Raw genomic sequence first — 23,347 nt, 5'->3', positions numbered from 1 at the left:
CCATCCAATTTTGAACAACGTAATCCTCTTGCGAATAGGGGCATTTAGAAGCCCAAATTTGAAATTTGGAATTTGTTTTATTATCGATTTCATACTTCGTACAACTTTAACGAATGTCTGGTTAACAAACTCAAGGATTTCAAAGCGAGCAGACACGTTGTACAGAAACGTTGTACAGAAAATCATTTTGATCTCCAGCGCGCGAGACTGTGTTTCCGAAATTCTAAAGATATGCTCACTTTAAAATTATTTTGAGATATTGCTGTTGAACTGAATTTTATGGTTTAAGTGCGAAAAACATGATATTTAATAAATAAAGGTAACATACAATATGTTAAAAAACGTCCCTTTGGACGTAATTTATAATCTGACTGAAACTTTTGAGATTTTTTATTTCTTAGCATTTTTTTTTTGAAAGATATACATGGAAATTTTTCAGTATTTAGTAACATAGATTGTGCCGAACTCATATATGAATTTGAAGTTATGTAATGTATTTCCTATCATAAAATACCCAGAAGAAACGATTATTTCTCATATTTATTCGGTATTTTGTCCCAGTTAGAGGTGAGATGCGAGAATAAAGTAAATGCAGAAATAAACAGACTCTGCTTCCAATCGTCAAAAAACGCAGAACCAATTTCTTTAATTCTGTTAACATTTTATCGTAGAATTATAATAAATCATTAAAACTGTGATTTGAAGATGATTGCAAGGTAATCGCTCTTACAGGTGGAACCCTGTTGCTGGATGACTTACACTCAACATCGGGATACTCAGGAAACACTGGCTGTTTTGGACAGATTGGATTTAGACACAGAGAAACCAAGCGATGAGGAGATCGCTCGCAAATTCTGCATGGAAGAGGATTACTTGAAGGGAACTTTGTCCTGCTGGCAAAAGATGAAGCCCAAAATATGGTCGCTCTTTGACGAACCTTATTCTTCTCTCGGAGCTAAGGTATGAAGTCTCCTTCATCACGCAAAACAGACGATCGAAAATATTCCAAAACAATGTACTTTGAATATATTTGTTTCGTTTTATGTTAGTCGTTTGGAAGTGACAAAAATTTTCCGACAATATTAAAATAAATTATTTCTATTTTAAATTTTTAAGACAAAGTCACGTTTACGAAGCACATACTAATTTTATGAATTCAGTGTTAGTTTAACATATTTAATGCTGGGTAAAAATCATGCAGTTAAAGATGGAAATATAAATCTTTACATTCTATATTTCTTTTAACTATAAACAATGAAAATGTGCTTCTATTTCTTCACCGCTCTCTGGGAAATTATAATTAGTCCAAAGGGACAATTAGACCAGAAGGACTATTAATTCCGTTTTGGAATTTTGCGTTGATTCACCACAAGCGTTGTTTCACTTTTCAAATTGTTGCCACCAAATATTATCGCCTTGTATTATATTTAAAGAAGTACAATAATGAAGAATCTGCATAAATATATGCATGTTTCTCGCATTTTGATAAAACAACGGTACCTAGAGCCATCGAATTTTGAATAACATAATCCTCCTGCAAATATGGGCATGTGAAAGACCAAATTTGAATTTGGAATTTCTTTTATTATCGATTTCATATTTTGTAAAACTTTAACGAACTTTTGATTAACAAACTCAAGGATTTCAAAGCGGGCAACGCGAAAGTTTTACTAATTTTTTTTTTCTTTTAGCGCGCGAAACTGTGAATCGGAAATTCTAAAGATATGCTTATTTTAAAATTGTTTTGCGATATTGCTCTTAAACTGAATTTTATGATTTCAGTGCGAAGAACGTGATATTTAATAAATAAAGTAACACACAAAATGTTTAAAAAACGCCTCTTTGGACATAATTTAAAATCTGAAAATTTCAGAATTTTTTTTAATTAAATTTTATTTTATTTTTAAATTTTCTTCATATTTCTTCATATTTTCTTCATATATTATTATTAACCTGTAAGATTTTTCACTACTGCAATTCTCAGTTACCGTAGAAAGTGACGAATCTTAAGAACTTGTTAGAGAATAATCGCTTAAGTTCGTGTGATAAGAAACAACAAAGGGGAAGGGTAACTAACCCTTTATTATTCCAATAAGATTTAATAAAACTCCGTCTTGGAGTGTACAATCAAAGCCGACACTTGGGCTTGAACTTAAGAGACTAAAAATTAAACTAAAACTAAGATTAACTAAAGAAATATAGTCGAAGCTATCAAGATTCAAATCGAGTTGGCCCCTTAACTTTATTTGACTACGAAGCTTATCAAGGGTCTGAGTACGGCCGAGCGTAATAACAGCTTTGAGAGAGAGAGTGACCGAAAAGCAGACGCGCGTAAATCAGAAACTCTGATTCTCTCTTACTCTGTAAGTAGACTTCGCGGTTTAAATACCGCTCCTCCTCATTAAGTATTCAGAAAAATTCCAAAACTACGTTCCGGCCGGAAGTAGTAAGTTGAAGTTAAGAATTTGATAGGAAAGGAACTTAAAATTTAACTGTTAATAAAATTAACATAATCCTAACAAACCATTTGCTCGTCGGCTTATAAAAAATAAGTTTATAATAATTTTAAAATTCACCATTCCCGTAGTAGATAATAATAGTAGAGACAAAGAACTACATGTAATTCATTTAACTTAACTTGTCAATCAATAGCAAATATATTAACTTTGACAGGAAAATTAAAATTCTTACCCTTTTCCTAATTGCAACACACTGGCGAGTAGAAAAGAAATTATTTTATTTTAGGTAGTGGCAACACATTTCTTTTCAATTGCTCAATTTCTTGATCAATTTGGAAGACAAATATTTTACGCTTCGCCGGGTGGCAACATATTTTTTCCAAATCGTTCAGTTTCGTGATTATATTTGGAAAATAATTATCTTACGCTTTGCCGATTAGCAATGCAATGCTTTTAAATCATTTAGTTTGTGAATCAAAATTTCATTAAGTTCGCACTAAATATAAAATAAAAATTTAAAATCAAAAACAAATTCAAAATTCGGACTTTGATGGGCATATGTTCGGATGGAGAATAGGTGTTAAAAATCGGGTGTCTCTAGGTGTCACTGGTTTTTCACAATGCAAGGAACATACAGATAGGCATGCGTAAGGAAAATACATGGATACATAGATGCGTACTCATGCGTAAGGAATATATATGCATGTAGATAGACAGAGAGACAGACAGATTCTTCATTATTTAATAATGAAAGTTACGGGAATTTTGTTTTCAAAATAACAGTATTAGTCTGTGTTCATTTTGAAGTAAATTTTTCCACGTAGTATTTTATTGAATAACTATTATTTTACTAAACATCAGGTTCTAAGTCATCATAAAAGCTTTATTTAATAAAAATTGAATGTGTATAGAGAGATCCATTTATTTTTTTTAATATAAGCTCTTTTTATTTTCGCAGAAAGAATAAAGTATATTCCTCAATTCTTTATATAAGATTATCTTGCGTTTATTTTAGCACCTCACCATTTTTAGCGTTAAGTGAAACTTTTAAAATATTTCTGAAGCTCAACAATAAATATTTTACCAATACTTACCTTTCTCAAAAAATAAGAAAATACGCTTATTTTCTTTTTAAAAAACAACTGTTTTATTTAGAATTTCTTTTTAATACCGAAGCAATAACCTCTTTTCTTTCCATTTCTCCTTTTAATTAAAAGGACGTTCCATTTCTAAAGAACTTAGTATTACCTTCAAAATTTGCTCAATTTAAATTCTTACACTTATCACGCTTCATTTTATTCCCCAGATCCTACATAACTTTCAATTTTTCCTCCATTTAAAGAGTTGGAATTGGGAGTTCCGTATCAATTTTATACTTCTTTCTTATAAATAGTTCTTCTTTGCATATATCTATGTAAACTTCACTTATTTTTCATTCTTACTAAATTTTTCCTGCCTGAAGCATATCAGAAACTATACGTACTTTTCTTTCGGATAAAGGAAAGCAAAAACCTTTGAAAATGAAAGGGAAAACGCGTTTTCTTGCCATGTATGAATGTTCCAGTTTTTCAGTTAAATTTAGGAGAACTATCGAAGCAGCTGCTGACAATTTGATTCAAAGAATAGTTGAAAAGGACTTTATAAATGCCAAAGAATCTGAAATTCCTAGCACCCGAGGGTATTTTTCCATTAAAAATTCATTTTGATCTTTTCTACTTCAAACATATGTGGGTATTTCTGAACTTTGCAATAAAGATAGTTTATTGTAAGCATAAATCAATTCAAATGTGTACTTAATTTTTGTTTGCATAAATTTTATTTGAATTTATAAAAGATCAGTTTGAATTTGCGTATTATAATTACCCTAGAATTTTATCAAGTACTGTATGTTACCTTAAAGGAACATAAAATAAATGACTTTATTATGTATAAAATTATATGAAATATTTATTTTATAATTTAATAAATCAGGATAACATTAATCTAAAAAATATTAATTTGTTTAAATTTATAGCTACAGTAGATTAACAAAATTAATTTAAGCTTACATTAAATAATGGAATTATTTCTTTGTTGTTACTATTCTTTAGTGATAGGCAAAGAAATTCGCATTTCCATGCTGAAGTTAATCGATTAAATATTTATAATGGTTAGACTATAATAATAACAATAGTATGTTTATAGTTTCTATCAAATAATAATATAGTACTCGAATACTAAATATTTTAGTGAAAATTTATACTGTTCTAACCAATATTTATATTTAGGTAAAAAGGATTAGAGAATATACATTTACCATGTTCGGAACGCAGGCACATTGAGAATTCCACAAGTGTAAGAAAAGCTCTCAACATTTCTTATTCCAATCCCATTAACCATACTACTCTCTTCCCTTGTATTATTATTTACTGATTAAACGCCCGGTAACCATTATAGCGTATTATACTTATATCAATAGTGCTGCTGATGTATATGTACACTGCGCAAAAAAAGGGGGGGCAGTTCTGTATCTTCCGTTCTACTGGGCCGATTGGCGACATTCAAATTTCGTTTTTTACGTCTCGAAAGCGCGACTTAGGCTTTAAATTTATATATAACATTGTTCTAATATAAGTATTTTGGCACAAAATCGGATTTTTTCTGAAATAACATACCAATTTTGTTCCATATTTCGATTCTACGACTCAATTTATACCTAGATATTAAATTTTATAAATTTTTTTAAGAAATTTAAAAATTTATCTTGGCGAACTTTTTTTTTCAGTTTGCGCCAAGAATAATTCACTTGGCGAACTTCAAATTTCAATTTATAACAACCCATTTTTCCTTTGCCTTTTTCTTTGTGCACGAGCGGCTGAAATAGATCATCGTTCATATTTTCAAATAATTTTAACAAAGTGCGTAGACCGTATTTTCGTTATTATGGTTTATAATAAGTACGCCAAATTTCAAAATGCGCTAAAATGTAAATTCACGTATATATTAGAAAATTTTGAATAAAAAAACTCTTATTCTTTGAAGTTATCCTTAGAAATACATCTACTTCAAGGTGATGGCAAAATTTTATGGGTTATAGTTCAAAATTGCTATCGAAAAATTTATAAAAAATATTTTAAAATACACATTTCAAAAATAAATCATAAAAAAGGGGCGAATTTTATTTCAAATGAACCTAAATTTCGAAATATGAAAGGAAGAATCGAGTAAGTTTAATAAAAAAAGAGATAAATATATCTCAAATTCAATTAATACTGAGGAGCTAAAATTTTGAGAGCTAATTTTTTAAAAACTACTCGTGCGATTTTTACAAAACTTAGCAGTTTGACATCATTTGAGAATCGAAATATGGAAAAAAATTGGCATTCAGGAAAAGTCCGATTTTGTGTCGAAATATCTATATTAGAACAATGTTATATATAAATCTAATACATATCCTAAGTCGCGCATTCGAGACATAAAAAATGCAAGTTGAATTTTGTCAATCGGCCCAGTAGAGCGGGAGATATAGAACTGTATTTTTTGTTTCTTTGTACGTAGTGTACATAGGGAGATCCAAACGTTTTCGGCCTGATGTATTTCCCAGAATTATGAGAAAATTTTGATATTTTATTTTCATAATTTTTCCCTTACACCTCCATACACTTTCCACATTGTTTAATGAGCACATATATTCCCCGCAATCTGAATCTGAATGCTTGTCCTGGAAATATCTCATAACTGCTCTTTTCACGTCATTATCATCATTAAATCTTCTTTCACGAAGCTCAGATTTAAATTTAGAGATCAGAAAATCATGACTTGGATCTAAATCGTAACTATTATGAGAATGATCTGTCTCCTTAAATTCAAGCGGGCGTTTCTGAGTTGCACTTGCAACTTGCATTCTGCCGCTTTTGAATTGCTGAAAGACATAGGGCTACCAGTCTTGGAGAAACATTGTCCACGTGAAGCTATTAAACAGAATGTGAAAAACAAATGTTTATATATATATATTCAGCGCTGCTGCTCTCTCCGTAATTTTTAACCTCTTATCACTCGATATTTCTTCCAGGATGCGAGCAATATTTTCTGACGTCATTGCTTACGATGGTCGATATTCACGAGAGTTGCCTGCTACGGATTCTCGGCCCATGCAGAATAGTTTTACCAAATTTTTAACTGTAAAATTAGGGGGAGACGAAGCAGCCTATACTCGTGATCTAAGCATTGTTTTATTTCTTTGAAATTAAAATCATCTTTTTTCAAAACTTTAATGACAGAACAATACTCGATTTTAAACATTTCAGAAAAAATAGCAAACGTCATTCACTTCGTTCAATAAATAGTCCAAAACGAATGCATTTGATTTCTCTAACAAAACTTTCAAATTTCTTCGTTTAAGAGTACTACTATAGGAATAGATCAATAGTAATTCATTACTAAGTATTTTATATATTATTAAGGCAGCTTGAATAATACATGTGATATGTTATATGTCTACACCTGTACATATGTCATTCAAGCAATTGAAAGACTAGAAGTTTATTATAAAATCTATTGCTGCTTAGCTTAGCTGCTTAGACAGCTTAGCTATTTGGCACTTTATGTGTGTGTGTGTGTTATGTTATGTGTGTGTGCACTTTATGTGTGTGCAATGCAGGACACGCGGCTTTCTACAGAATAATTAGTCATTTCATAGAATGCCAAAAACTGGCCGCCGACTATGAAACGATTCATGCATGGCATTATAGAATACCAAATAACAAATCAGCAAAGTAGGAATACATCCCCGATTCGTTTCGAATACCGTGGGACAAGGAATGTCATTAAAGGGTACCATGTTGCAACAAGTAGGTTAATTTTAGTTTCTTTTCTATATATTCAAATTATATGATAATTTTGGTTTCTTTGATAAAAAGGCATAAAAACTGTTTCGTACAAATTTCATTTTTCTTTACATATATTTTGAATGAAAGTTTTTTAATTGCACTCTCTCAGTATTTTTTTTTTTTTTTTTTTTTTTTTTTTTTTTGCAGCATAACATTTGTATTGTTGATGGATGCGCGTCTTATAAGGATAATATTAGTCTTAATATGACAATAATATTCTTAAATAATAGTCTTATAATGATAATAATAGTCTTAAATAATAGACTTATAATGACAAGAATAGTCTTAAATAATAGTCTTATAATGACATTCTTCATACTTTGCCTGAATGTAATTTTTCATTCTACAGAATGCCTAGATATGCACCTAAAGAAATTCTATAATAATTATCATAGTTAATACTCTGAAAATGCCAATAATTCTATAAAACTCCTAGGTAGTTTCACACACTGCTGATAACATATACATGTGTAACGGATTGAGTAGTAGAACGCAGGCGGCTGTATCTGTAATGAACAGCGAGAATTTTGATGGTTTAGAGATTTGAAACTCCAATCCACAATGAAAAGAAATTTGGCAGTCAAGGTATATTTAGTTCAAATTTTATTTCAGCAAACATGTTACGGCCACAAACAAGTTGTCACATTATTTATGTCTATTCCAAAAGTTTACATTTTTGATAAAGTACGAAAGAAGGAGCAGACAATCTGCAGTCCAGCTAGGCCAAAACGCAGAAAGAGAGTGCTTTATGTTCAGGGTGAAGTCTTGGTTCAGACTAAGTTAATTTTGGTTCTAATGCATTTTGATTTAATAATTAATACTGCTGTAAAATTACTATTGGCTGTTTTAGTTCCATTTACATCATTGGAATTATGTAAGAATCATATGACATGTATTAATCTCGAAATGTCGCAGTGCAGAGAAATTACTATTTTCAGAATAGAGAAGACAAATTAATTTACGTTGCTAATTTAATCTTTTAGATATTATTTGTTTTTCTTACATATATATACAAGATAAATTATTATATTCATTACAGATCATTGGTGTAATGTCGGTGTTCTTCATTTGTGTCTCCATCCTCTCTTTCTGCCTGAAGACCCATCCCAACATGCGGGTCCCTGTCATTCGGAATGTTACAGTGCGCGACACGACAACAGATACCTATGCCTGGACATTGGACAAGACCCAGACCAATCCCCACGACGCCTTTTTCTTCATCGAATGCGCCTGCAACGCCTGGTTCACATTTGAGATCTCGATCCGCTTTGTGGCTTGCCCACGGAAACTAGAGTTTGCGAGGGGGGCAGTGAACGTCATAGACTTCACTGCCACGCTTTCCTTCTACATCGACTTGGCGCTGCAAAGGTTCGCATCGCATCTTGAAAATGCCGATATTCTCGAATTTTTCAGCATCATTCGAATTATGAGGTAAGGAAGTATTTCTCAAAATGCATATTGTCTTCTTCATGCAATGCAAAAGAAAATAGGAGCTAGTTAGTTTCTAAAATTCAATGTCAAGACTAATCATAAAAAAAAATAATGATATTTCTTATAAACTCAAAGAAAAGTCCGTATTTGAGCATTTATGAATGAAAGATAATTTCTATTCCAACTTGCAAATCATTTGCTTAACGGCAAATAGAAATATCCTAGGTTTGATTACTACTAATGTAACAACTCTAGATTAAGAAAGTTATGAAACAATACCTGAATTGGGAGTTTTATAAATTAATATGCGGTTGTGTTCATGCAAAATCAATATCATGAATTTTATAAGAAAATTGCATATTGTAATAGAGCCGCGCAGACGGTATAGTGGTTAGAGGAACCTACTACGGTACCGAAGGTTCGAATCCAGGAGAAGGCATGGATGTTTGTAAATGTATAGTGGCTCTGCGGTATGGGGGCACTCTAAATATATGGCTAGCCAAAAATCCTCTTGCGTGGTTTCGTGGTAAGAGGATACCCTTGGACCAGCCGCCGGGCTGCTCTCTCTCTCAAAATTGGGAAGTAGAAGTCCAACCAACTTTTCCAATATAGATATTCTTGAAGGGAAAATAGATGTAAGAAGCTGCATTTGTTATTTTAAGTACGGAAGCAGTAAAAGTTGCTTATAAAAGTCAGTGTGAAAGGTGGTTATTAAAGAAATACAGCGGAGCGTCGTGCCGTACACTTCATTAACAAATTCTCTGAACAAAACGCGCATCAGATGACGAACCATGTCTTGAGTTACTAACGTTCAAGACGACAATAAATGATTTTCAAAGGCATTTTGAAGTACGGCGTGCCACACAATTAACATCTAGAAACTTCTGGAAACATAAGTTTAGCATTTTCCTTTGCTTGACTCTAAAATAAGTTCTATAGCATGTGTCTTAGAGCATAATGAATTCGGCCAGGAGGAAATTTTTGCCAGACTGAATAGCAGACAGAGAATTTGAGCGCTTTCACACTTTGGACTTTATTTTATTTATGATATTTTATCTCCTGAAAAATCTGCAGGTCAGGAAAAGCACTAGCGCAATGACACCACACTGATAAATCATTAGCATATTCGATGATAAACTCCATGTCTCCATTTAGAAATGTTATAAAATGTAAGTAACAATAAGTCACACTGGACAAATTTTAAGTGATAAGAGGCACAGTGAGTCTCAAGAGAATCACATGGCGCTTAGAAACAGAGAAAAGATGAAAGAAGATACCTCCTAAAGATAAGTTACCTGATGTTTTTATGAAAGAAGAAGCCCATCCAAACAATAATATCTTCCTCGTTATTTTCCACTTATGCTTTCCATCTCCTTGGTATGGATACAATAAATTAATTTTAAGTTTTCGTTTTTTTAATCTGATTAACATTGTGTTTATATTTCTTGTTTTATATTTAATGATTTCCATTGTTTTTGTGGTATGAATCTGCCCGTAAGTACTATTGTAAATTTCCATTTACGCCTTCCATTCTTCTTGGTGTAAATACAGTAAATTAAGTTTAAGTTTTCATTGGTTTTATCTGATTAACATTTTGTTTATCTTTCCTGTTTTATATTTAATGGTTTCCATTGTTTCTGTGATATGAGTCTGCCCACAAAATATAATTGTGAATTTTAAATAAGCGTTTATCTATGATCCAGAAATGAATTGCTCCCTTTTACATTGATACCTATGGAGTAAATTGTTTCGGTTGACTAACCGAATAAAATCCATGACCAGTGATACGAATCTGCCCGCAAAGTACTGTTGTAAATTTTAACCTTTCCCCGGGGGCTGGGACATATGTGCCATTATCTATGGCCCAAAAATGAATTAATCCCTTTTACATTTATTTCTATGGAGTAAATTGTTTCGGTTGATTAAATGAATTAAATCCATGAAGAGGTTTCATTGTAAATAGATGAAGATTCATTAAGGAATTTAAATCTTCACGTTGCTTTAGAACTTTTGTTTGAAAATGCACTTCACTATACGACTTCTTAACAAGATTTTACAATAAAAAATGTTCAAACGGCGTTTTATATTATTATATATATAAATATAAACATAGAATGTAACTATTTAAAATATCACACTTTCTTTACGTTAGGAAATAAATTTGTAACAATGTTTTTTTAATTTGCTTTCTGCCACTGAACTAAAAATATTTCCAACAATAAAATTTCTTGTATAAGAATTTCTTAAGCTACTTTACTTTAGAAAAACTTTTCTATTAAGAAGACAGTTGACTTAACAAGAAATTTCCCGTTAAATCTGATTAAGTAGTGATGCTATAGTTTGTTTTCGCTTCCAATTTTGTGTCAGGCTGAAAAGGTAAATAGCCAAAAGCAGAGAAGCTCTTTTCATTTTGTTCCCTTCCAAAATTCAATAATGAAAATAAACTTTTTCTTAGAAATAGGATGTAAGATTTTATGCAAAGAAGAATGTTTGACACGAAATCAATTAGCTTTGACTGCAAGCTGTTTCATCGCCATTATGTTAGTCTGGGAAATGTCAGATCTATGAAGTATGATAGATAATATAATTAACCAGAATTGTAGTTAAAGAAGAGGAAGAGTATTCTCAACAGGCAAATTATGCAGTACAGAAATAACTAAACGAAACAGCCCTTCCAGTTTGCTTTTCCGTAAATAACTCAAAGGATAAAAATGCAGTAGATATCCAAATAACCATAATTAACTAGGACTGCAACTCATGCAGACAATCCGAAGTATCTGAATAGTTGTATTATCTTTTCCCTGTGATAGAAATGGGTATTTATTATAACGCAAAAAAAATTCGTTTTTTCTATTTATTTCAACAAAGAATTAAACGATAAATAATAATTGGTAAAGCAATATATATTTCAGTATTTTTAATGAAAGCAGACGGCGAAATTATTTTCTATTTTCCCTAATACTAAATTTGTCTTCAGCTAAAGTAATTAATTTATAGTTAAATTGTAATATCCTAGCTAACATAGAGTTCCTTTGAAGCTAGAATATTGAAAAACTATACAGCGACTATTCGCTCAGTTCTTGTGCATAAGTAACAACTCCAGAGAAGGTTTAAATTCCAACTCAAAACATATTTACAGAAGGCCCCTCTTGGGCATACAAGAAGACTCTACTTGGGCTTTAACTCAAAATAGAAAATATAAACTAATCTAATGCTAAATTGAATAGCCGAAGCTGCACAGAATCAAACTCGCGGAGTAGGCTGTTAGTAAAAAGAATAACCACTGTATACTAGCAGACACATATTAAATACGGCCGTAGAATAGCAAGCTTGAACTAATAGCAACAACTTGGTCAAAAGGCAGAACATGCTCTCCTACTGAAGTAACCCAGATGTCAGCTTAAATACTCGTTTCTACCTTATTTTCATAAATCGTAATACTGAAAACTCATCCTGGCAGGGAAACATAAGTAGAAAACTAGAAGATATAGGAAAGGCTTGTTCCAAAACAAAAATAACTGTTAGAAAAATAAAGTAAACTTGGTACTAAATATAAACCAAGACCTGTTAATTTTATTTCCCCGAAAATCGTTTCCAAAATGCTTCATTTACGTACTTATATTCAATTTAAGTTGAATTGTTTATTACTCTGAAGCAGTAGGACATGTCCAAATCATTATCGAACCTACTACAATTTACCCTCGAACAGAAAATATGTAATGAATATCCAAAGTTCTGAGAGCAAAAATAGTCGAAACTATTCACCGAAAATTCGTTAATTAAAACAGCAATACTATCAAACACAGTAATATAGAAATACAACTGTGCAAAAAATACTTAAATTATAACAATCTTTAACCATAATTCCAGTAATGTTGATATAATAATATTGCTAACAGGCTAAGTAGAATTAACCTAGTTTACTAAAATTTTTGAAGTATTGATAAAGACCTTGATGTATAAATATAACCTTAAAATATCAGTTAAAATTATTTAGTTAAATTAGGTGAAAGTATTTGATAATTAGCAAATATAACTAATAATTAGCAAGTAATTAATTAAAAATAACGAGCCATAAATTAAAATATTAGTTTAAAATGAATAAAGTTATTTTAACTAATATTTTTAAATATTAAAGCAAACGGGTTTTTGCCTCTTTTGTATATACTGAGAGCTCGAACGTAGTCAGCTGTTTACATAAAAGGTATACACTAGAGTTATTTTCACTATTCTAGAAAGCAGGATTGAACGGCTTTCATCCCTGTTTCTAATAAGTGTATTATTAACTGAGTTACCCTGTAGAGACATTAGGATTACTTGGAAAAGCAGGAGAGATGAAAAATGAGCAATGCCTTCGCCGGGAATCCAACCACGGACCTCTGGAATACCGGCCCAGCGTGCAGACCACCACACCACGAAGGCACGCTAGGAAGGCAAGAGAAATGCCTTATAACCTCTTACGGAATTTTACTTTTCTTATGTTTTTTACAAACAGTATCCCTTAATTTTAGTGCAGCATTTAAGTTCGCATTTGCAGAAATAATGTTGTCCCATCTCAAAATTTTCGAAATAAAATGCAGATTTATTACATACAATTCATCGACTTTCGTATTGTAAGTAGAAAACAGTAACACTTCACCCAATTAAATACAAACTTCCAAATTTGTTTCATAAAGTTATTAATGTCTGGTTTGTTTTTCTTTTCTTACACGACGCACCTCCAAGCAGTACTCCAATTCCGCTCTCTTTGTAATATTTTCTCGCTAAAGTAGATGCGGAGTGATCCTGGGATTCTTATATTGCTGGTTAGGACTGGCGCATAAACATTGCCCTTCAACATACTTTTATTAAATAAAATCATTCGGTGTTCAGTAGGAAGACCTCACTTGCCATGTCAAATAAGTAAACAAAGTGCCAAATAAGGCCAATCTGCTAAATCCTCTTCCCTGTACAAACCAATCCAGTGACATAGTTCCTCATTCAGATTGCGACGTACTTCACTATGCCAATGAAGTAGAATTCCTCCTCGAAAATGAAATTGTCTTAATTAATCTTCGATTTGAGAAAATAATACCAACTGCAGCATACCAAGATACCGTTTTGTCTGCGAACTGGCATACAAAATTTTTAGTTTTGTTGGATCCCGTTTCTGTTCATCGAGAACAAGCCACTTTTTCATGCTCTCTATCCAAACATTTCAAATGTTTACCATTCTGCACAAACTATCGTTTCGTCACTGAATGTTAGGTAGATGGCAAAATCCTCAACTTGTAGTTTTCTGTTTCAAAGATACTATTCATACCTGCTATACGATGTGTCACAAGAACTTTAGTGACTACGGACTTAAAGTTATTTTTTCTTTGTTATGTTGTAGAGACATTAGATATTTTTTGGAAGCAGGCAGGATGAAAAATTAACAACGTCCTTCGCCGGGAATCGATTCACGGACCTCTGGAATACCGGCCCAGCGTGCAGAACCACTACGCCACGAAGACACGCTAGGAAGGCGGGAGAAATACTTTATAATGTGAATATGGAGAATACGTGAAATCTATAATCTAATCACGTTATCGGAAAGAACCCAACAGTTAGCGAAAATCCCTTAACAAGAAATCAAACAAACCGTTGCAAGCAAGTCCTTTATGAAGGATTTGGGTTTATTACCTTCTTCGTTTTGATGAATTCCAATCTTCTGTCTAATTTGCAATTTGTTGTTTAAGATCTTCCATAATTATCTGTTGTGAAGGATTTCCATTAACTTTTGTGATGCTGGTAGCTGACCAGAGCAGATCTAGCCAAGCATGCACAATACATGCAACACAATGTTATATTGAGCCTATGATCTTAAATTTTAAAAAGGGAGAGGGCAACTCTAACAAATGGTAGAACCATTACTCAAAAAAACCTGTCAAATAACAGATGTGCTCCATATGAAGTTCCAGAACAACAATCAGCAGGCATTTAGGAGATGTCCAATTGCCATCTAATACAGAAAATCTTTAAGACAATGGATATGCTCTTTTCATATTTGATAAACGAATGTTCTCTCACTGTATAAGAGCAGATGTGGGGCAATGTCTAACCTACAATAAATAGACGGTATCTCTTTCCTCCAGCACCAGTCCAAGTCAAGAAAAGTTGGACTTACGAAGATATTTCTTAGTTGTGCAAAAATAAATTATTACACCTATTAAAATGGGATATTATGCAATTTCAAAAGATTTAACTCATTCTAATTGAAACTTAGACTATTTTACTAGACTTGCATTTTGATGGCAAATTTGCTTTTTTTAGGTTTTTAATTAATTTCTTGTAGACGGAGTGGCTAGTGCGTCGCGCAGCTGCAGCACAGGTCCGGGACTCGATTCCCTGGGTGGGCAAGTTTGACTTAGCCTTTCATCCCTTGAGTGGGTCGATAAAATGAGTACTAAGTTTGCTTGAGGACTAAACACGGGGGCTCCTGCGACAAGCTGACCAGGCAAAGATGCACAAGCACCACGGAGCCCACAGTTTGGAAAGCAGATATCAGGGCACTGCTAGCCATGGCTCTCTAAGGGCTGTTTGTGCCGCCGAGTTAACTGGTTTAGTTTTTAAATAATTTGTTTGTTTTATTACTTACAAACTGCATAAACACTTTTAAAATTGTTCCCTATTTCTGCAATTTCAACGGAGTATATTACTCATTTTAATTTCAGTTTTACAACCATACATAAAAATATTTTATATACCTTCATATCACATTACCATCGTAATCTCAGTGAAAATTCAACTGATTCATTGATTGGTCAGAGTTTCGTGCTTCAGAGGGAATTAAAGCTTTTATAAAACAAAATAGTTCAATTTATGAAACAATTTTCTCTTTTCCATGAGAACAAATTAACCTTATACAAAGAACACTTCCCAGACTTCTTCCAGTCTTAGGAAGAAGATGAAGAATAAGGATTGTTTGAATTTTTCCTTTTTATTTCTTTTACCCCTTTTTTCTATTATGTTCTCATAGACGTTTTTTTAAAACATTTTACTGTTCATATCAACTTTTTCTTCTGCTTTTTAGTACGAAACTGCCACCGATTATTCCGCTTTTTCCCACAGTATAATCCAAATTAATGCCTTCAGGCTTTCTAACCGTTTTCACACCTTTTTTTTTTTTTTTTTCGTAATTATGTGGACATCGTCCTGATTAAATTCTTAGTGCATTTGACTTAAATATGACATTCCTTGAAGGGAAGAAGATAATTCATGTCTTTTTAAGGAGACATGCAAATTATGTTTTGCTCGCTGGGCGCCAGTTATGACTAACTGTCTTGGATTAACATAAAGTGACCTCCAAGCAAAATAATTTTACAATTTTCATCGTGGATTTTGAACGTCAAAAGTAAAGAAGACTAATTTCTTGCAATGCAACTATTTTTTCTCTAAAATGCGACTAGTGTTACTCTTAAAATAAAATATGTCTCTGAAGCTTCTCATTAAACACTGACAGTTATTTCTTGAACACAGTTAAAACTAGCACCTTTACCAACAACATTTCTTACATATTTTATTATGTTTGCGTTTTATGATGCTAGAGAATTTATTAATCAAGGTAACTGAACAAGAACTAAACTAATTTCTCATTTGATACATAATAAACTGTTTATGACAGAGAAACAGCTAAATATATCTGGAGGCAAGTAAAATATCAAGTTTCTTCTGAACAACATAGATATTTACAAGTCTTCTATAAAAAAATCATTTGTTATGCTATATGTTATGTTATTCCATCTATTAATTCATGGCAACCATTATGATATGCAGATTCTGTATAATTTAATTCCGAACAATGTTAAAAATACATGCATATTTTTTTAGGTTGACTTGCTTGAAAAAGAACTAATTTCTCATTTGATATGTCATAAACTGTTCATGATAGTTCTCACGCCATGAACATTTCTTACATCTCCAGCATCAAAAACCTACTGACTCTACAATGACGCCCTAACTAAAAAGTTGGTGGACGATAAGAGTCCGTGACACTTAGCCGACGAGACACTTAACCGACACCAGTTAGCCGACAGGACATATAGCTGACACAGATAGTTAGCCGCCAGGACATTTAGCTGACGCGGATAGTTAGCCGACAGGACATTATTTATACGACAAGGACGCTTAGCTGACAGGACATTTATCCGACACGAAGAGTTAGCCATCAGGGCATTTAGCTACGAGACATTATCTGTCAAGACATTTAGTCAACAAGATATTAAGCCGACAATGACGTTTAGCTGACACGTACCCAATAATTATTTAAGCTTACTATCAATTACAAAAATTCTCGACTTCTCCATAAATTCATTATTTAAGTCATTTTTTTCACCTATAAGTAAAATTATTTTTTCTTTTCTTAAAGATCACATACGTGCTTTTAATTCTTGTGTCATTTAGCATAGTTTGATACATATCGTGCTGTTTGGTGTATATTGGCCAAATTGAAAAAGCGTTGAAATTTCTCGTTAGAGAATACGAATTAATTTTAGAAAGAAAAAAATAATTTCTTTAGCTAAGTACGACGGTCACTTTGCTACATTTTAATATTGGGTCTGAAAAAATTGTCCGTAAAGCTTTTCCATTTAATCAACTGTGTTCCTTTGAACACTTTCAAATCATGAATGATTTTCTTTGTTTAGTTAATGATATTAATTTTCCAATATCGCTTTTCCTAATGCTTTCAGATTTTTAATACCTTTTAGTTTCATTGTTATTTTACATTACTATTATATATATTAAGTAAAATGGTCACTCTATTTCTGTTAGGCCCAGCAGCGGCCGAACGGTAAAGTTGCTAAACACTAGTAGTTCAGTCCAAATTTCGAGTCCCGCGAACGGACTGGTTGCAAGAGTGTTTTCGTGGTTTTCCCCATGTGTAACGTCTATGCAACCCAGTTATCCTTTGAAAGTCATGGACGAAAGTATCCCTCCCCTTAGACAGATAGCCCTCTGCTTTGCCGTAATTATATAAACCAAATGAAACCAAACCTACTTCTGTTAGGTGGCCACGAGGCACGAATTCCTGGGCCGGAACCCTGTCCCAGATTAATAAATATGCGATGCCTATTGTGTAAATAGAATTCTGAGGGTTTACGTAGCATTTCAGAAAAAAAATGTAGTTCCCGTGTAGCGAGGAGCACTCCGAATCACTCTACATTCTGGCAGGCAAAGGAAATTTCATTAGTGGGAGGAGCCAAACGACTTTATACGGGAATGAATGTAGCATGATGTGTTGAACAAAGTAGCAATAAAATTGTGAAAGTATTAGAAATTTGAGAGCATTGGGAAGAGCGAGACTCATTGTCGGCTAAATGTCCTGTCGGCTAAGTGTCCCTGTCGGTTAAGTGTCCCTGTCGGCTAAATGTCCTGTCGGCCAAGTGTCCTTCTTGGTTAAATGTCCTGTCGGTTAATTGTCTGTGTCGGCTAAATGTCATGTTGGCTAAGTGTCCGTGTCAGCTAAATGTCCTGTCGGCTAGGTGACCATGTCGGCTAAGTGTCCCTGTCGGCTAAATGCTCTGTCGGCTAACTGGTATCCGCGACCAGGACGATAATTAGTCACCACTAGGATTTGACGATAGGGTCTCTTCATCCTCAGCCACCCTTTAAAAGAGGAAGAAGTATGTAAGATACTTTCTCCCGCCTTTCCGCATACTTTTGCAGTGTAATTGGAAGCGTATTCGTAGCGTATTTGAGAGGACCAGGTTTCGAGTCCCGGCGAGGACACTGCACATTTTTCACGGTCTCCTGTTTCAAAAAAAGAAAAACTATTGACTTTACAGTTCCTTTATCTGTAAATCAGACATTTTGCAGCATATGTTCTAATTATTTACAGATAATTAAACCTATTCAGCAAACTATTTTATTTATTTACATATTTCTCTCAATCCCATATTTGTCACAGCTTTTACAATTTTGTTTTTGTTTTTAATTATATGCTATTGTCCTTATATAGTAGTAACAAACGATACCTGATCAGATGAAAACGCACACTTTGTAAATAAAACCAAAGTACTTAAAGTTGTAGAGTTCTGTTCTAACTGAAACTTAAAGTCCTGCAGAACCCTACTAGATTGCGAGCGAGTTATCGTTAAGTCTTAAACAACTTACGAAATACTGAAGAAGGATATCTAAACTATTTAGTCATAAATTGAACAGCACAGGTACACCTTGTGCTACAGACGAAACTTACACTACTTGTGGATATTTAAATTAGCATATGAAAGTTAAATTTAAACATAAGTGTAATCTAAGCGTACACTTGTAGATTAAGGTGGCTTAGATATTACCGACGTGTGTTTTAAAGCATCAGCTAGCATGAAGCTAAAACCGGAATATTTCTAAAAAGAGCTGTCTAGAGTAAATAACAGTAAGACACGGCTGCCAGAAGCTTTAATCGAAACAATCACTATCAGCTTAAATACACACAACCTAATTTCTATTCTGGTGAGGATAGCAGAAAGAAGAAGTCATAGTAATGTCTTAAACCACAACAATTAGTTAATTAAAATAAAATACTTTACAAAGTATTAATTGCAATAGGTTTCTTTGAATATAAACATTGATGTATCTGATTCGTATGCTCATTTATTGAGTCAGATATGTTCTTTTAATTTCTCCCGTCAGAGCTCATACGCACCAAGCAATTTCTACTGATTTTCAAAGGATAAAGTTAGTGAGAAAAAGGAAGAAAATGATCGAAGAAATAGGATATATTACTAAGAAAAGTGATACGAGCTCTTAGAATATAGTACCAAAGAAAGTTCTTCAACATGTTCTTCTTTTACATAACCAGTAATCAGTAACAAAGTGTCTACGACTTCTTACCAGTAAAAAAGGGTCTAAGACCCTTTAATGTTAGTGGGTTTCGAATGCCCGGTTTCGAACCTAGGCGAACGGGCTGGCTGCATGATTTGGTTTCCTTTATTTCCACTATTTTTTGTTGAGGATTGCAAATTATTTTGAGTCTTGTTCTAATTCCTGTTATCAGAGAATTCAGTTGCAAAGGATTTAAATGAGAACCAAAAACTTTGCTCTGCAATACGTCAAAAACATCCTCATTATTGTTTTCATCAGAGGTATTCAAAATACACAAAGCTTGTAAGTTAATGGTTTCTGATCTTCGACAACAAATTCGTATAAATTATTTCTGCTACAAACATCTTTGATAACAGACAAATATATTCTAAATAAAATTCATCGCTTTCGTCATTGCTACAATTATTCCTGTAAAATATGCTAATATTCAATATATATTTACTAATAATTACATATTTTTCGGGCAACACATTTATTAAAAATTCAAAAATGTGTTCGCATATTTTTTAGTATTACAAGTTATTTCAATATATTTTTACTAACAATTATATATTTTTTCTGGCAATACGACATGAGTAAAACTTCAAAAGTGTGTTCTCACATTTCTGAACGTTAACCAAATCGACGATTTTTAATACACGTCTTCTCATCTAATATTATACCAAACTCATCATTTATAAATTTATATGGTGTTGTTTATCATTCTTTGCTTAATCGTATTGCAGCTGTTTTAATAGCTTTTGAAAAGAACATTTAGGAACGTGTCAGTATGGAAAAAAAATAGATATATGGATCATATTGATGTATGTTATTTACCGAATTACTGGTAAAAAGTAAAACTTTTTTTTTTGCGATTTATAAATAAATCAGTTTAATCCGTAAATGCAAGTTAGTTCGTTTATTATCTGGGGATACGTCGGCGGGGCTGTCCAACTGGGATGTTAGTTAGTGACTCTGACTGCTGAAGGCCCTGGGTTCCAATCCCGGAAAAAAAAACAGCATGTTTGTAAATGCACAGTGTGCGGCATGGGGGCATTCTAAATATGCAACGAACAGAAAGTCATCAGGAGAGGTTGTTGGTAGGGGAAGAGGGGGTGAGAGACCCTGGGATCCGTCCCCCGAGGTGCTCTCTCTGAAAACTGGTTATAAGGTATTTCTCCCGCCTTCTTAGCGTGCCTTCGTGGTGTGGTGGTCTGCACGCGGGCGCGTATTCCAGAGATCCGTGGTTCGATTCCCGGTGAAGGAGTTGCTCATTTTTCATCTTTCCTGCTTCAAAAAAAATTCTAATGTCTCTACAATGGCGCCCGAACTAAAAGGGTGATGGATGATGATTCTGTACACCCAGGATTTGGCGATTGTGTCCCCTAAACGCCAGCCGCTCTTTAAAAGGGGGAATATATAAGGTATTTTTCCGCCTTCTTAGCGTGCCTTTGAGGGGTATTGATCTGCATGCTGGGAGCGTATGGCTCGATTCCCAGCGAAGGTGTTGCTCATTTTTCACATTCCTGCTTCCAAAAAAATACCTAATGTCTCTACGTGGTAACGGCGGAACTGAGCTTAAGTTAGTCTGTCATCTGTATGGTACTCAAGGCTCTTGCCAACGATAGGCGTATTTGGCTCCTTGCCACGATGAATGTCGGGGGGCTTGGGCTCACCGTTATAAGACAAGTGAGATTGATAACAACAACAGCAACGTAGGCGGCTCACATTAAAAAATTTGTGAAATTTTTAGAATTTCTTACAAAAGTGAATGATTAGGCCGTTCTTTCGCCACAAATAGTTACTTTTTTAAATACGCAAAGTAGTTTCATGTTTTTATGAATTCCTTATGAATAAACTGGTAATTATTGAAAGGCATACTAAGATTTGCTAACATTTTTGTGTTTACAATTTATATTATTATTTTTGTTAAAAGATTCATAATTCCTTGCTTCGGAAGGAATAAAATATTTTTTGAATACTTAATATTCCCTGTTACTATTTAGCCTCTTCGTGCGAGCGACACCATTTAGCTTTCTTTTGCAACACTACCGTTTTCGGTTTTAGGTAGGAAATGGACATCCAGTGAACATCAAAATGGAATGGAATTATTTTCCTTCGCCATACAATAATCCAGAAAGATTATAGAACTTTTCCAATATTTTCTTCTCTTTTGTTCGTTAAATTAAAAGCATTACAGCAATGAACTATGGCAAGGAAAGATTTTTGTTTGTTTATTTGACAACAAATACCATCATAGTCGAAACGAGCGTGTAGAAGCAAGGTTCTTTCATCGTTGTTTTTTGCATCTCGTCAATACAGCTCACGTCGATTTATATATCGTGTGCTGAATTGAATCACTTTACGTTTACTATATTATTTTCAAAACTGAAAATTTTTCCTAGAGGATTATTCAATCTATTATAATCTTGTGTATCTCCTATGCATCTTATTAACAGAACTTAATAGATATTAGCTCCTTACACTAACAGCAGACGATATGTATGGTTGTCGTATACAGTCGTCTTTAAAAGATGTCCTTCGAACTAATTTCCATTACACACTTTCAGTGCATGTCTACATTTATCGACATTTAACTTCCATAAAACATTGTTTTTCTTCGTTAATACCTTAATTTGTTGAGAGTTAGTGCGCTGTCAAATGCTCAGTAGTATTTTTTTTAAAACTAGATAGGAAAGGAAGCTTAATTTTTGTAGACTTTTTAATATAACTCGATCAATTTAGAAGGCGTTCAAACATAAGTCTCTCTTCGTAATTAAAAAAAAAAAAAAATTCAAAAGTGATAGGAGTAGCTATTGTATTTTCATAGAACTCAAGAAAAGAACAGTGAAAATGAACATAGCTTCATCTGGAGAGGAAATCAGCAATGAAATGAGGGAAAGCTATGATATTTGAACTCTGAAAAAGATAAGTAAAACTAGATTGGAATTAATGTGAATTAAATGCGATAAATTCCTGTGAAGGTGAAATGTTTCAAGAATATCTAGATTAACAGTTCCAAATATTTTAATATTATAGTAATTTATATCCATGACCAAGAGAGAAACTCTTCTGTTAGCGATAACAGATTTCTAATCATTGAGTTCTTGAGAAAGAATAGATTCTGGAAGAAAAACCTTAAAAGCCCGCTATACATAAGAGTACATTCTTAGTTTTAGAAGTAGCACCTAGTTGCTTCGAAAATACGCACACCTACTAAGGCGAAAACGTGTAGCATAGGGCCATTGAAAAATTAACAATAAAGATATGACCATAGAAATATCTAAATTTAGACAAGGTATTAGTTAAATTGCAAGTACTATTTTAAATTTCTTAAAGGCAACGGAACAAACATTTGTAGTCGTTTGACTTTAAAACTTGCATGTTCATCGAAAACAAATGTCAGTATTATATTATGAAAATGTGTTATTACAGAATAAAATAATAATGCAATTGATTTCCTTCTGAAGATGGAAGCCCTTTCTAAGCTTGGTTTAGTAAAAGTGCTTTTTGCGAGAATACTAGAGACCTCAAACTTATCGCAAAGCGAGGACAGTATGATACTTTATCGAACAGATTTTGCTCGGTTTTGCGCAGTTATAAAGGACCTTAAAAGCACACATGCGTGAAGAGACAGAGAGATCATGTCTCTGAAAAATAGGCAAGAAAAACGAACATAAAGTTTTAAACAGCGTTTATATATTCTTTTATTCTATTTGAGAGCCGCTAACCTGGAAGTATCGCAGCAACAACTGTTGAATTATTTTC

At 33.1% G+C, this 23,347-nt stretch overlaps 1 protein-coding gene across 2 annotated transcripts in view; it reads left to right on the top strand.

The window, feature by feature from the left end:
* LOC118202245 (potassium voltage-gated channel protein Shaw-like) overlaps positions 1-23,347 on the top strand; it is a 437,925-nt gene that overhangs the window by 231,033 nt on the left and 183,545 nt on the right. For both annotated transcript variants that reach the window (XM_085813375.1, XM_085813376.1), the window contains exons 3-4: positions 733-960; positions 8,367-8,758. In XM_085813375.1, coding sequence (XP_085669501.1) covers positions 733-960; positions 8,367-8,758 — 620 coding nt within the window. The remainder of the gene's footprint in view (positions 1-732; positions 961-8,366; positions 8,759-23,347) is intronic.

Source organism: Stegodyphus dumicola, chromosome 3 (assembly GCF_044657685.1).
Source record: "Stegodyphus dumicola isolate Sdum_Otavi_A_Nest chromosome 3, ASM4465768v1".
NCBI classification, from domain to species: domain Eukaryota; kingdom Metazoa; phylum Arthropoda; class Arachnida; order Araneae; family Eresidae; genus Stegodyphus; species Stegodyphus dumicola.
Note: the sequence above shows the minus strand (reverse complement) of the source record. Positions and strands in the feature narration are given on the sequence as shown.